We start from the raw sequence: 12,846 nt of genomic DNA, 5'->3' as shown, positions 1-12,846 counted from the left end.
AATGAAAGCTTGGGAAATGAACTATGCCTCAGTTCAGTCATCCAGAAATAGGGTTAATGTTTTACTACTGGCAGGGCGCAGTGGCTCACACCTGTAATCCCAACACTTTGGAAGGACAAGGCAGGAAGATGGCCTAAACCCAGGAGTTGGAGACCAGCCTGAGCAACATAGTGAGACTCCATCTCTAAAAATAAATAAATAGGCGTGGTGGTGCATGCCTGTAGTCCCAGCTACTGGGGAGGCTCAGGTGGGAGGATCCCTTGGGCCTGGGGGGATTGAGGCTGCAGTGAGCCATGACTGTGCCACTACACTCCAGCCTGGGCAACAAAGCGAGACCCTGTCTCTGGAAAAAAAAAAAACAAAGGACAACTTTTTTTCATCACTAGGTTCTTTTCTGATACACGATGAAGTAAGTACTAAGGAATTTTGAAAAGCAAAAGCACCAGACAAAAGGCATCCCGATTTTTCTTTAAGACAGGTGGCCGGGCGCGGTGGCTCACGCCTGTAATCCCAGCACTTTGGGAGGCCGAGGCGGGCGGATCACAAGGTCAGGAGATCGAGACCACGGTGCAACCCCGTCTCTACTAAAAATACAAAAAATTAGCCGGGCGCGGTTGTGGGCGCCTGTAGTCCCAGCTACTCGGGAGGCTGAGGCAGGAGAATGGCGTGAACCCGGGAGGCGGAGCTTGCAGTGAGCCGAGATCGCGCCACTGCATTCCAGCCTGGGCGACAGAGCGAGACTCCGTCTCAAAAAAAAAAAAAAAAAAAAAAAAAAAAAAAAAAAGACAGGTGGGGATTAGCTTGGTTTCTCAGATATTAAAAAAAAAAAGAAAAAGTGAAAAAGACAGGTGGGGAAAACATTCCCAAGATAGTTTTTAAAAATTCGTGGTAGCAAAATCCTTGTGTTAAATGGTAGGAAATACAGGTTAACGTCTACTCAGCCCATCCCAACTCCCCTTCTCTGCAATTTTGCCTTTGCCAGCTGCATTTATATGTAACCGGGACTGTGGGCCACAACTGAGTTAGCTCAAGCATGGACAACTGCCGAGACCCGGACCAGTGGGGGTCTCTGTCTCGGGATTCAGAGAGAACTAATCAGCGTCTTCCGGAGGCCAGAGCGAAGGGTGTGTGTCTGGGATTTGTGGAGCTGCCATAGGCAGCGGCAAGCACAGCACCCTGGTTCTCAGGAATAAGGAAAGCCTGCATGCTTAGGTGGAAACGAGTGACCACAGGCACTAGACAGAGAAAGAGGACAGAGCCTGGGCCCCTGTCAGTGCCCCTACTCCCAGACTGGGCTCGGACTAATTCCTGCCCTTTTTTGCTACAGCCAGGACATGTGGATTTCTGGGGTTTTTTTGTTTTTTGTTTGTTTTTTTTTTGAGATAGAGTCTCACTCTCCCCCAGCCTAGAGTGCAGTGACGCAACCTCAGCTCACTGAAACCTCTACCTCCCGGGTTCCAGTGATTCTTGTGCCTCAGCCTCCTGAGTAGCTGGGACTACAGGCGAGCACCACCATGCCCAGCTAATTTTTGTATTTTTAGTAGAGATAGGGTTTCACCATGTTGCCCAGACTGGAACTCCTGACCTCAGGTGATCCACCCACCTTGGCCTCCGAAAGTGCTGAGATTACAGGCATGAGCCACCGCGCCCAGGCTGGATTTCTGTTTTTTGCAGCCAAAAAAAAAAAAAAAAAAAAAAGGACTGACATGTGCAAAGCAGCAAGCTCCACAGCCCTCTGAGGAACCACGACCCCAAGGGTCGCCATACCTGCCTCTGTTGTTTCTTCTGAAACAAGGCTCCATCCATGGCTCCACGTCACCTTGGGATTTTATCCCAGCCTAAGCCTGGCTCACCTGTGCCCCAGTACCACCTCCCTGCACCTCAGCTGAACCTGCCCGCACTCGGGCTCTGTTTTACAGTTGCCACCTGGACAACGGACCAGACAACCATTCTAACTCAGGGTTAGAGCCCACTGTCATTCAACTGCCCAGGCTGCTCGTGTTGACCATTGTTTTCCATCTTCCCCCCATTTTAAAACGGAGCAAACCCTGAATGCAATGCAATGCATACTACTGACTGGAAGCCTGAAAGCCTGGTAGCAGATTTAGCCTCTTTCTACCTAAATCCACCAAACAGCAGGGAAACGGCACCTCGGAAAAACTCATGAAGTCCACAGAAATCCTCCGTTCTGCCCTTAATCTGAAGGGCCCTGGGGTTCCTCTTTCCCCACCCCTCTCAGACTCTCTCCCACTGCAGAGTCCTCAGCCGTACCTGGGATATAAATGGCGCCACCATTGCACCAATGCGACACAGGGAGCCGCTGATTCCCATCCCCAAAGCACGCATAGTGGTGGGGTAGACCTGCAGGGAGAGGCATAGAAAGTACCAGTCAGATAATGTCCGTCCTTCCCCGAGCCCTCCTCTTCCCCTTTCCTCCCCAGGTCAGGCTTTGGAATGCATCCATTACCAAACACAGTTACAGAATATGGAGCGGAAGGTGTTCATTTTCTCAGGTACACAACTTTGAATTTTTGGGACAATATCAGCAAAAAATAAAGACTTCAAAATTATCCTTTAAATGAGCAAATTCCAAAAATGTGTTTCACTGAATATTCCAAATATAATTTTAGAAAGACGAGCTCTGGAATCAGACAGAAGAGCGCCACTTCAGAACTATAAATATATAAAAGTGATTCTACTGAATGGGAAGAAAATACTCCTCAAAGATCCGATGAAGTCTTCAATACAAATACAGCTAAGAGAATTAACCAGAGGGCCAGGTACTTGCCACACCATTCCCTGTGCTCTTATTTTTACTTCTTTTCTTTTTTAAAATTAGAGATGGGATCTTACTATGTTGGCCATACTGGTCTTGAACATCTGGCCTCAGCAATCCTCCCACCTCAACCTCCCAAAGTGCTGGGATTAGAGGCATGAGCTACCATACCTGGCCCCTGTGTTCTTGTTAAATTCCCTAGCCTCTTTGCTGTTGCAGAATCTTACAGCATTTCCCTCCCTCCCTCCCTCCCTCCCTTCCTTCCTTCCTTCCTTCCCTCCCTCCCTCCCTCCCTCCTTCCTCCCTTCCTCCCTTCCCCCCTTCCCTCCCTCCAGAGTCTCATCACTCTGTCACCCAGGCTGGAGCACAATGGTGCAATTTTGGCTCACTGCAACATCCACCTTCTGGGTTCAAGCGATTCACCTGCCTCAGCCTCCCAAGTAGCTGGGATTACAGGCGTGCACCACTGCGCCTGGCTAATTTTTGTATTTTTAGTTGGTCGGGAGGGGGTCTTTCCATGTTGGCCAGGCTGGTCTTGAACTCCTGACCTTAGGTGATCTGCCAGCCTCAGCCTCCCAAAGGGTTAGCATTACAGGCATGAGCCACCATGCCCAGCCCTTTTTAACATTTTATTAAATTTTTATTTTATAGAGACAATGTCTCGCTATGTTGCCCAGACTGGTATCAAACTCCTGGGCTCCAGCGATCTTCCTGCCTCAGCCTCCCAAAGTGCTGGGATTACAGGTATGAGCCTCCATGCCCAGCCATATTCTACTTTCTTGCTGCAACTTGTTGATATTTATAGTAAAATCTAATTGGTTTTTCATTGATTCAGAATTCTTAAAGGAACCGGAAGTTTAATAAGTCAGCAAGTCTTATTGAATAAATAGAATTGTAGGGAGAATACTTTCTAGGAAAGAATGGTTTCTCAAAATGTTGGAACATGTTCTTAGTGCTATAAAATACTGACAAAACAGGTTTATCAACTCTCTAAGGCAAAGCATGTAGCCCCCTTTAGTTGCCCACATCTTTGCCACCATCTGTCAAATGCAAAAAGCAAGATGCTTTCCGCCTCACAGGACACTGCTATATTTACAGGAGAAGGTCTGGGGGTGGAATATCTCTATGCGGAGCTTTCTTATTTTCTGAAAAATGAGGTTGCTATGACTGAAAATAATGAATTCAGGTGATGGCTTCTTTGCTGTAATACTGACAAAGTCTTTTGTTCACATTGTGAGTCACCTGGAAGATGGAATAACAGAAAACTATCATTTTTAGTTATACATCTTTTTTGAAAAACAATATAAAAAATAAAATACTGGCCGTGTGTGGTGGCTCATGCCTGTAATCCCAGCACTTTGGGAGGCCGAGGCGGGCGGATAATGAGGTCAGGAGATCAAGAAAGGCCATCCTGGCTAACACAGTGAAACCCTGTCTCTACTGAAAATACAAAAAATTAGCCAGGTGTGGTGGTGGGCGCCTGTAGTCCCAGCTACTCGGGAGGCTGAGGCAGGAGAATGGTGTGAACCTGGGATGTGGAGCTTGCAGTGAGCCGAGATCGCACCACTGCACTCCAGCCTGGGCAACAGAGCGAGACTCGGTCTCAAATAAATAAATAAATAAATAAATAATAAATAAATAAAATACTTAGAAATGACCCTCAAAATGAGCAAATTCCAAAACATGTTTGACCGTCCATCTCAAACGCAATTCTAGAAGTATACCATGTTACTCATAGATTTTTTTGGTTTATAAATTTACAAAATAACTTTAGATTTGTTTTTGTTTTTAATTATGCAAACTTACTTTCTTAACTATGCAAAATTACTTAAAGTCAGTAATTTTTTTTTTCTTTCTTTTTGAGACCTGGTCTGTCACCAGGCTGGAGTGCAGTGGTGTGATTTCAACTCACTGCAACCTTTGCCTCCCAGGTTCACACAATTCTCCTGCCTCAGCCACCCAAGTAGCTGGGATTACAGGCACCCGCCACCATGCCTGGATAATTTTTGCATTTTTAATAGAGATGGAGTTTCACCATGTTGGCCAGGCTGGTCTCAAACTCCTGGTGTCAAGTGATCCACCTGCTTCAGCCTCCCAAAGTGCTGGGATTACAGGCATGAGCCACCGCACCCAATTAATTTTTATTCTAGGAATTTCATGTTGTAATTCCTTCCACTGTCCATCAAGTTCACCTTTGTTCCCCTACAGAGCTGGAGTAAAATTTATCGTCAAAAGATCTTCAAGTTAGCCCTTTTTAATAGAACTGATACTTAATCCAGTTGTCCTGTCAGCCCATAATTCTTTTATTTTGGCTTCTTTCATCTCCTTTTAATATGGATATACTGATGAAGACTTCAAAATTCACCAAAAATCTTTGGGATCTAATTTCTTCAACCAATTTACTGTAGGGTCATTTTCGGAGTAGGTAGATCTGCCTCGTTCTCCATTTGATGCCCTCTGTGAATATGCGTGAGTTCAAATCATATTCATTCCTAAGCTATCACAGCTCAAGAAGAGTACAGACCTGTGGAATATGTCAATACCTTTAACCCCAGACATCACGTTCTCAAGATAAAAGCCTTTAAAACAAAAAGTCATCTTGATATATCAAGTCAACATGAAATTGGAATACAAAATGGATATAGCTGAGATTTTCCTCATATATTATGCTTTTAAACTCTCTATTTGATAGTCCTAGAACCAAACTTTTTTTTTTTTTTTTTTTTAATTTAGAGGCAGGGTCTAACTTTGCTGCCCAGGCTGGAGTACAGTGGTGCTATCAGAACTCACTGCAGCCTCCAACTCCTGGGCTCAAGCAATCCTCCTGCCTCAGCCTCCCTTTCCTAAGTAGCTACAATTACAGGTGCCTGCCCCTACCCCTGGCTACTTTTTAATTTTTGTGGAGATGGGGTTTTAGTTTCCTTGCCAGGCTGGTCTTGAACTCCTGGCTTCAAGTGATTATCCCACCTCAGCCTCCCAAATTCAGGGATTGCAGGCATGAGCCACTGCGCCCAGCCTGGAACCAACCTTTATGGTTATCAATACTCCAATCATTTTAAGTGTCTCAGGTATCATAATACCCCTTCTTATTTATAGTAAAACTTATACTGAACAATGAGTTCCGGATTGCAAAAGAGGATTGATTTTTTTGTACCTGTCTATAAGTCAACTTTAGATTTTGTTCATGGAACTAAATGAAGTATTATGTATAACTCGAACATCTCATAGCTTTCTATTTTTGTCTCTGTGTGGGAGAAAAAGTACTTTTCTCTGCGGGTTTAATGGTTTTTGACATGCCAAATCTTTAATCGCAATAGACTTCCCCATTTCCTGCCATGAAGCTGAAGGCAGCTGTATCAGTGTCTAAAGCACTGTTTCCTGTAGCTCAATGAATGACAAAACCACTTAAAATACTGTTAAGTTCCCTATTCAAATATTGTTTCATTTCCAGGAATACAGGTTCTTTAAAGTGGGGGGTTTATGAGGAAAACTCCAGCTACCTCAGGCAGTACCTTGCACATAGATGTATTAATTCAATAAATTAATACAGAATAAATCAAGATTATATTCAGATTTAAGCTACATGCAGCAAATAACAGATGGAGGGAAAGGGATCTTCCAAAAGAATAAAAGTGAAAAATGTATTCTAATTTCAAAAAGAGAGAAAGGAAGTTCTACATTTGACAGCAACGTGTTGCTACCTATTACTTCTGGGAGCCTAGTGCCAGGGCAAGGAGGTGGTTTTTCCATGCAAGCTATTTAAAGAAAGGAGGAAGATCCTGTCTTCCAGAGATTGGCTTTCCAGAGATTGGCTTCCAGAGATTGGCTTTCAATAGACTGAACGGGGAAGGGGAAATTCACACCAAATAAACTTCTGGTGTCTTTTTAACAGATTGTTTTTAGAAGATCATCAAAAGTCAACAGAAACCAGGGATACATTACCTTTGGATGGACACCCTAAGTAGCTCACCTTAGACACCCTGTTGTAAGCAAGCCCTGCATGAAAACTCACCTCAGCTGTGTAAATGTAGATAGTGTTGAAGTTTGCAGCTACCAGGGCTCTCAGCATGAAGAGGAAGCCAATCAGGCCGGCACTACAAAACAGGAAGCGGAGAGAAATGATAAAAGGCAGCATGGAGGACCACCTCCCATGGCCCAGTTCCAAGTGCACTGTGGATGATAAGACACACCCACAGATAACTCAGAAACCGAGGGAGGTGCTGCTTCTCAGCTGGCCTGATTGTGGGGTCCTTAAGCAAACCTCCTTCCAATCTTACTCCCCCCGCTGCCCTCTCCTTTCCCCAGTGCTGCCATTCGGCCTGGCCCCTCACGTTAGCACACCTGCTGGGCACGGTGGTTCACACCTGTAATCCCTGCACTTTGGGAGGCCGAGAGAGTTAGATCACTTGAGGCCAGGAGTTCAAGACTAGCCTCAGCAACATAGTAAGACTTTTTTTTTTTTTTTTTTTTTTTTTTTTTTTTTTTAAGACAGAGTCTGGCTCTGTTACCCAACCTGGGGTGCAGTGGCACGATCATGGCTCACTGCAGCCTCAGCCTCTCAGGCTCAAGTGATCCTCCCACCTCAGCCTCTTGGGTAGCTGGGACTACAGGCATCAACAACCACACTCGGCTAATTTTTGTATTTTTTGTAGAGATGGGGTTTTGACATGTTGTCCAAGCTGATCTTGAACTCCTGGGCTCAAGTGATCTACCCGCCTCAGTCTCCCAAAGTTCTGGGATTACTGGTATGAGCCACCAAATTTTTTTTTCAATTGACCCAGCATGGTGGTGTGTGCCTGTAATCCTAGCTACTCAAGAGGCTGAGGCAGGAGGATGGCTTGAGCCCAGGAGTTAGAGGCTGCAGTGAGCGGAGATCGCATTACTGCATTCCAGCCTGGGTGACAAGGTGAGAGACTCTGTCTCAAAGAATAAAAAAAAAAATTAGCACACCTGCTGCTACCATCCCCTGGAAAACAGTGCAGAGAACTTGTAGAATAAATGATACATATCAGAGCTCAGGTCACTCCAGGACTGCAAATTAACAGTGAAATGAGCAGAAGGCTCAAATAAGCACACTGTTTGTATTACTAAACTTTCTTGGCACTGGTTCAAATAATGTGATAAACAACCAGTGCCCCGATTCTCCAGGAAGCATTACATAACGATCCTCAATGTTTTGGTAGGTAAAGTGAGTACACCATCATTGGCACCCATAATCCTGTGATAGCTGGAGGAAGATGGGGTCTGTAGGAAGAGGGAAGGGGGTAGTAGGGAACAGGCAAGACCATTCTAGTCAAACAAGCAGCCCACTCTCCACTCTCCTGGGTGAAAGGGACTTGTCCGTGAAACTACTGAACACCATGGGTCAGGAGACTCCATTTAGAAACCACTGCAAAAAACCTGAAGCAACTAACCAGAAAATACCTTGAAGTGCAAATGTTGAGGAGAAGGAAGAATAAAGCCGTGCATCCCATGGTAATGGAAAGGCTCAGCCGTCTTCCCAGGAAATTGATGCCCAGGATATTTAAAGGATTCACTAGAAAGCAAACAGTAAAGATAATTTCTGGAACCTTGGAAGGCAAGTGGCATATTGCAACACTGGCATGGATTCATTCTTGTCGTTTCAGAAAGAAGCAACATCATCCAAACCTCATGAGTATTCCAGCCAAAATCCAGTCACGTTGTCATCAATTTCAAGACTTTTTACATATACTTTACCCACGTGGGTCCAGGAAATATAAGCACTGGTGCCCAGGATATTTATTATATCATGCAGGTCTATTGTAGATTGCCAGCTTGCCAGGCCTATATTTTAAGTGTATTCTATGTTTTCATCAAATTCAAGGTGCCTTTGATTTTTTTTTCATCGGCTCAATTTAATATTCAGCCACTGATTTTTAAGTACCATCATTTTATGTCTACTAAAATAGAAATAATGCTGTCAATTGCAATCTAACAAGCCATTGTAAGCCACATTCCAATTTCAGAGATGTTAAAATGTAAGGGCGAAAAAAACACCTTACAATTGATAGAATACAGCACTTCAAAGCTCTACTCCTCCAGACTTCTCTTGCCAACACCAATCCAAATTGGAGATTTTTCAGCACTACTTTGTGACTTACTCAGTTCTGCTAGGCAGGAGCAGCATCACAGCATCACACTTCTCTCAGCTAAGACTCAAGTGCACATACACCACCCAAGACAGAGACCCGACATGCAGAGGGACACTTACGAGCAATTTCACCGATGGTGCTGATGATCATGGTCCGATAGTCAGAGGGTGCAAACATGTGGCAGTAGCAGGGGCTCTGGCTCTCCCCTGAGTCGCCCCCAGTCACCACCACCTCAGAGTCTGCCTTTGAACCACAGACCAGGTCCCGCTCCAGCAGCTCAGCACTGGCCAGGATAACCCCATAGTAGGCAAAAGAGATTCCGAGCCTGGAAGTGAGAAAAGAATGTCACTAGCAAACGCTGAGACCAGACCTGAAGGATGAGTGGGGAGGGGATACCAAGTGGAACGTGCAGCATGTGGAAAGCAAAGAGAGCAGAAAGTCAGGTTCAGATGCCACACAGAGCATTTGTGGAAGTATCTCTTACACATCATACAGATGTACACATGCCTGTTGGGTGTAAACCTAGGAGCGGAATTGCTGGGCCATAGTATACACATACTTCCAGCTGTAATAGAGACCTCCAGTTTTTCAAAGTGGCTGTACTAATTTGAACTCCAGTCAGCTGTATATGAAAATTCCAGTTACAGCCACGTGCGGTGGCTCACACCTGTAATCCCAGCACTTTGGGAGGCTGAGGTGGGTGGATCACAAGGTCAGGAGATCGAGACCATCCTGGCTAACACAGTGAAACCCTGTCTCTACTAAAAATACAAAAAATAAGCCAGGTATGGTGGCAGGCACCTGTAGTCGCAGCTACTCCAGAGGCTGAGGCAGGAGAATGGCGTGAACCCAGGAGGCGGAGTTTGCAGTGAGCCGAGATCGCGCCACTGCACTCCAACCTGGGAAACAGCGAGACTCCGTCTCAAAAAAAAAAAAAAGAAAAAAAAGAAAATTCCAGTTACTTTGCCTCCTTCTCAACCCTTGGTATTGTCAGTTTTTCATTTTAGCCATTCTCTTGCACTGGCAGATTTGTAATGGTATCTTGTTGGGTTTTAATTTGCATTTCCCTGGCGACTTTAAGGTTGAGCATGTTTTGATGTGTTTATCTGGTATACGTTTTTGGTGAAGTGCCTGCTCAAGTCTCTTGCCTATTTCTAAATTAGGCTGTTGGCCGGGCATGGTGGCTCATGCCTGTCATCCCAGCACTTTGGGAGGTTAAGGCAGGAAGACTGCTTGAGGCCAGGAGTTTCAGACCAGCCTGGGCAACAAAGCAAGACCCATTCTACAAAAGCAAAATAAAATAAATTTTAAAACTTAAAAAATTTTAAAAAACTTAAACTGAGTTATCTATTTTTTCCTGTTAAAAAAAATTATATGTCTAATATATAGCATATTTTATATATATGTGTGTGTGCGCGCACGTGTGTGTATATATATATAATTTGCTGGAAATATACATTGCAAATTTCTTCTTCCCATGGATGGCTTACCTTTCAGGCTCTTCATGATTTTTTTTTTTTTTTGAGGCAAAGTTTCATTCTGTCACCCAGGCTCGAGTGCAGTGGCACAATCTTGGCTCACTGCAACTTCCACCTCCTGGGTTCAAGCGATTCTCTTGCCTCGGCCTCCCAAGTAGCTGGGATTACAGGCACCCACCACCACACCCAGCTAATTTTTTTGCATTTTTAGTGGAAACAGGGTTTCTCCATGTTGGCCAGGCTGGTCTCGAACTCCTGACCTCAGGTGATCTGCCCGTCTCAGTCTCCCAAAGTGCTGGGATTACAGGCGTGAGCTACCACATCCAGCCTTCTTCATGATATCTTGACACTGTTCCTAAGTTCATAATTTAATGTATTAAAACTCATCAATCTTTTCCTTTAGAGTTAGCATGTTTTCATCCTGTTTAGAAAATCTTTGCTTACTCAAGGTCATGCTGCAGAGAAATGAAACACAGAGGGTACCACAAGAGTCTGTGCCATTGGACTTAATGATTGGTGACTTCAAAGGACAAGTTTCTGTCATGTGGTGAGGAAAAAGACCAGGCTGCAAAAGTTAGGAAGTGAGCTCATATGCTCATAAGAAAAATTTTAAAATTGGTTGAAGACAATTAGGGATTTTTCCTCTATCTGTCTATGTATCTATTTACTTATTTAGTGGTAGTGGTGTTTGTAGAATGACAAGACATTGCTTGTCTTTGTAATATTTGGAGTTGGTCTTATGTTTTTCTCCCCAGTGGCACTCACATAGATTTACTTAAATAGGCTTCCTCCCAATGCCTCTATTTAAAACTAGTTTTGAAATAATTACACTCTTACCATATGACCCAGATCTGTAACGTGGTCCGTAAATATTTAGCATCCAATAGGTCTGCAAATCTTCCTCTTTTTTCCTGGGGTAATAATGAAAAGAGGGAGACAGAATATACTCAGCAGGTTAAGGATGAACGAAAGTTTCCACTGTTTTCGATCACAGAAGATGAGAATCATATTGGAGCATGGTGGCCTGGGATAACCACTCAGCTCCTATGAATACAGCTGACACAAACCCAGAGATAATTGCTTTAAACACATCTGTCTCAGCCAGATCTGTCTTTTGGCTTTTTCTTATCATTGACAATTACCAAAGTTCACTGAACTTAAGATCCTAACCTTTTGCTCTTCCTCTGCTCACCAGCACTGGTGCGGGGGTGGGGAGAGTAGGAGGACACATGCAAAGTAACTGTGAAACTGATGAGAGATTCTTCTAAAATTAGCATTAAAACGAAAACTCTTATATTAAAAGAATATGAGACTTGTTAAGAAAACAACGGCATCAAGTTGAAAAAGGACAGAATGCCTAATTTCTTTTTCTGTCTTTAAGGGGTGTAGTTAGCAAAAGTTCTTGTCCATAGTACCTATTCAATACCTTTGGATAAAAACAAGTAACAATGGGCTGGGTGTGGTGGCTCACGCCTGTAATCCTAGCACTTTGGGAGGCCAAGGCAGGTGGATCACCTGAGGTCGGGAGCTCAATACCAGCCTGACCAACATGGCGAAAGCCCATCTCTACTAAAAAGACAAAAATTAGCCGGGCGTGGTGGAGCATGCCTGTAATCCCAGCTACTTGGGAGGCTGAGGCAGGAGAATCGCTTGAACCCAGGAGGCGGAGGTAGCAGAGAGCCGAGATCACGCCATTGCACTCCAGCCTGGGCAACAAGAGTGAAACTCCGTCTCAAAAAAAGAAAAAAAAAAAAAACAAGGAAGAGTTACCTGATGGCACAGTAATCGATTTTTATGTAAAGCTAGGAATGCTTCAGATGAGGGCACGCCATTGAAAACCAACAGCTCTTTTCTCAGAAAGAGACCTGGGATTACAGGCTCTTTCTAGAGACACCGGGAATGTGGTCCTTTGGTGCCCCAGATTTTGTTATCACAGAAAGTTAGAGTTTGAAGGTAACTTAGAGGCCTTTTGCTCCAATGGTTAATTTTTAATTTTTGTGGGGCACATAGTAGGTATGTCTATTTATGGGGTACATGAGCTGTTTCGATACAGCTCATGAAATAAGCACATCATGGAAAATGGGGTACCCATCCCCTCAAGCATCTATCCTTCAAGTTACAAACAACCCAATTATGTACCTCAAGTTATTCTAAAATGTACAATTATTATTAACTATACTCACTGTTTTGCTATCAAATAGTAAGTCTTATTCTGTTTTTTCTGGCACACATTAACCATCCCCACCTCCCCTTATGCTTCCACTACTCTTCCCAATCTGACCAAGGCCTGTCGCGCATTCCCGCATCTGGTCTCAGCGCATATCTCCTGGGGCCTGCAGTGCCCTCTCCCCTCCCCAAAGGCTTTTTTCCTTTTTTTTTCTTTGAGGAGTCTCACTCTGTCACCTGGGCTGGAGTGCAGTGGCGTGATCTTGGCTCACTGCAACCTCCGCCTCCCAAGTTCAAGCGATTCTTGTGCTTC

The 12,846-nt window shown here is 44.4% G+C and overlaps 1 protein-coding gene and 1 non-coding gene across 3 annotated transcripts in view; both read right to left on the bottom strand.

The window, feature by feature from the left end:
- SVOPL (SVOP like) overlaps positions 1 to 12,846 on the bottom strand; it is a 67,265-nt gene that overhangs the window by 24,865 nt on the left and 29,554 nt on the right. For both annotated transcript variants that reach the window (XM_050785011.1, XM_050785012.1), the window contains exons 7-11: positions 11,205 to 11,278; positions 9,009 to 9,214; positions 8,201 to 8,312; positions 6,789 to 6,870; positions 2,272 to 2,361 (exon numbers count right to left, since the gene is read on the bottom strand). In XM_050785011.1, coding sequence (XP_050640968.1) covers positions 2,272 to 2,361; positions 6,789 to 6,870; positions 8,201 to 8,312; positions 9,009 to 9,214; positions 11,205 to 11,278 — 564 coding nt within the window. The remainder of the gene's footprint in view (positions 1 to 2,271; positions 2,362 to 6,788; positions 6,871 to 8,200; positions 8,313 to 9,008; positions 9,215 to 11,204; positions 11,279 to 12,846) is intronic.
- Positions 5,852 to 5,980, bottom strand: LOC126951848 (small nucleolar RNA SNORA40). The gene has a single exon (XR_007724695.1). It is a non-coding gene; the product is annotated as a small nucleolar RNA SNORA40 (small nucleolar RNA).

This window comes from Macaca thibetana, chromosome 3 (genome assembly GCF_024542745.1).
Source record: "Macaca thibetana thibetana isolate TM-01 chromosome 3, ASM2454274v1, whole genome shotgun sequence".
Classification (NCBI taxonomy): Eukaryota; Metazoa; Chordata; class Mammalia; order Primates; family Cercopithecidae; genus Macaca; species Macaca thibetana.
Note: the sequence above shows the minus strand (reverse complement) of the source record. Positions and strands in the feature narration are given on the sequence as shown.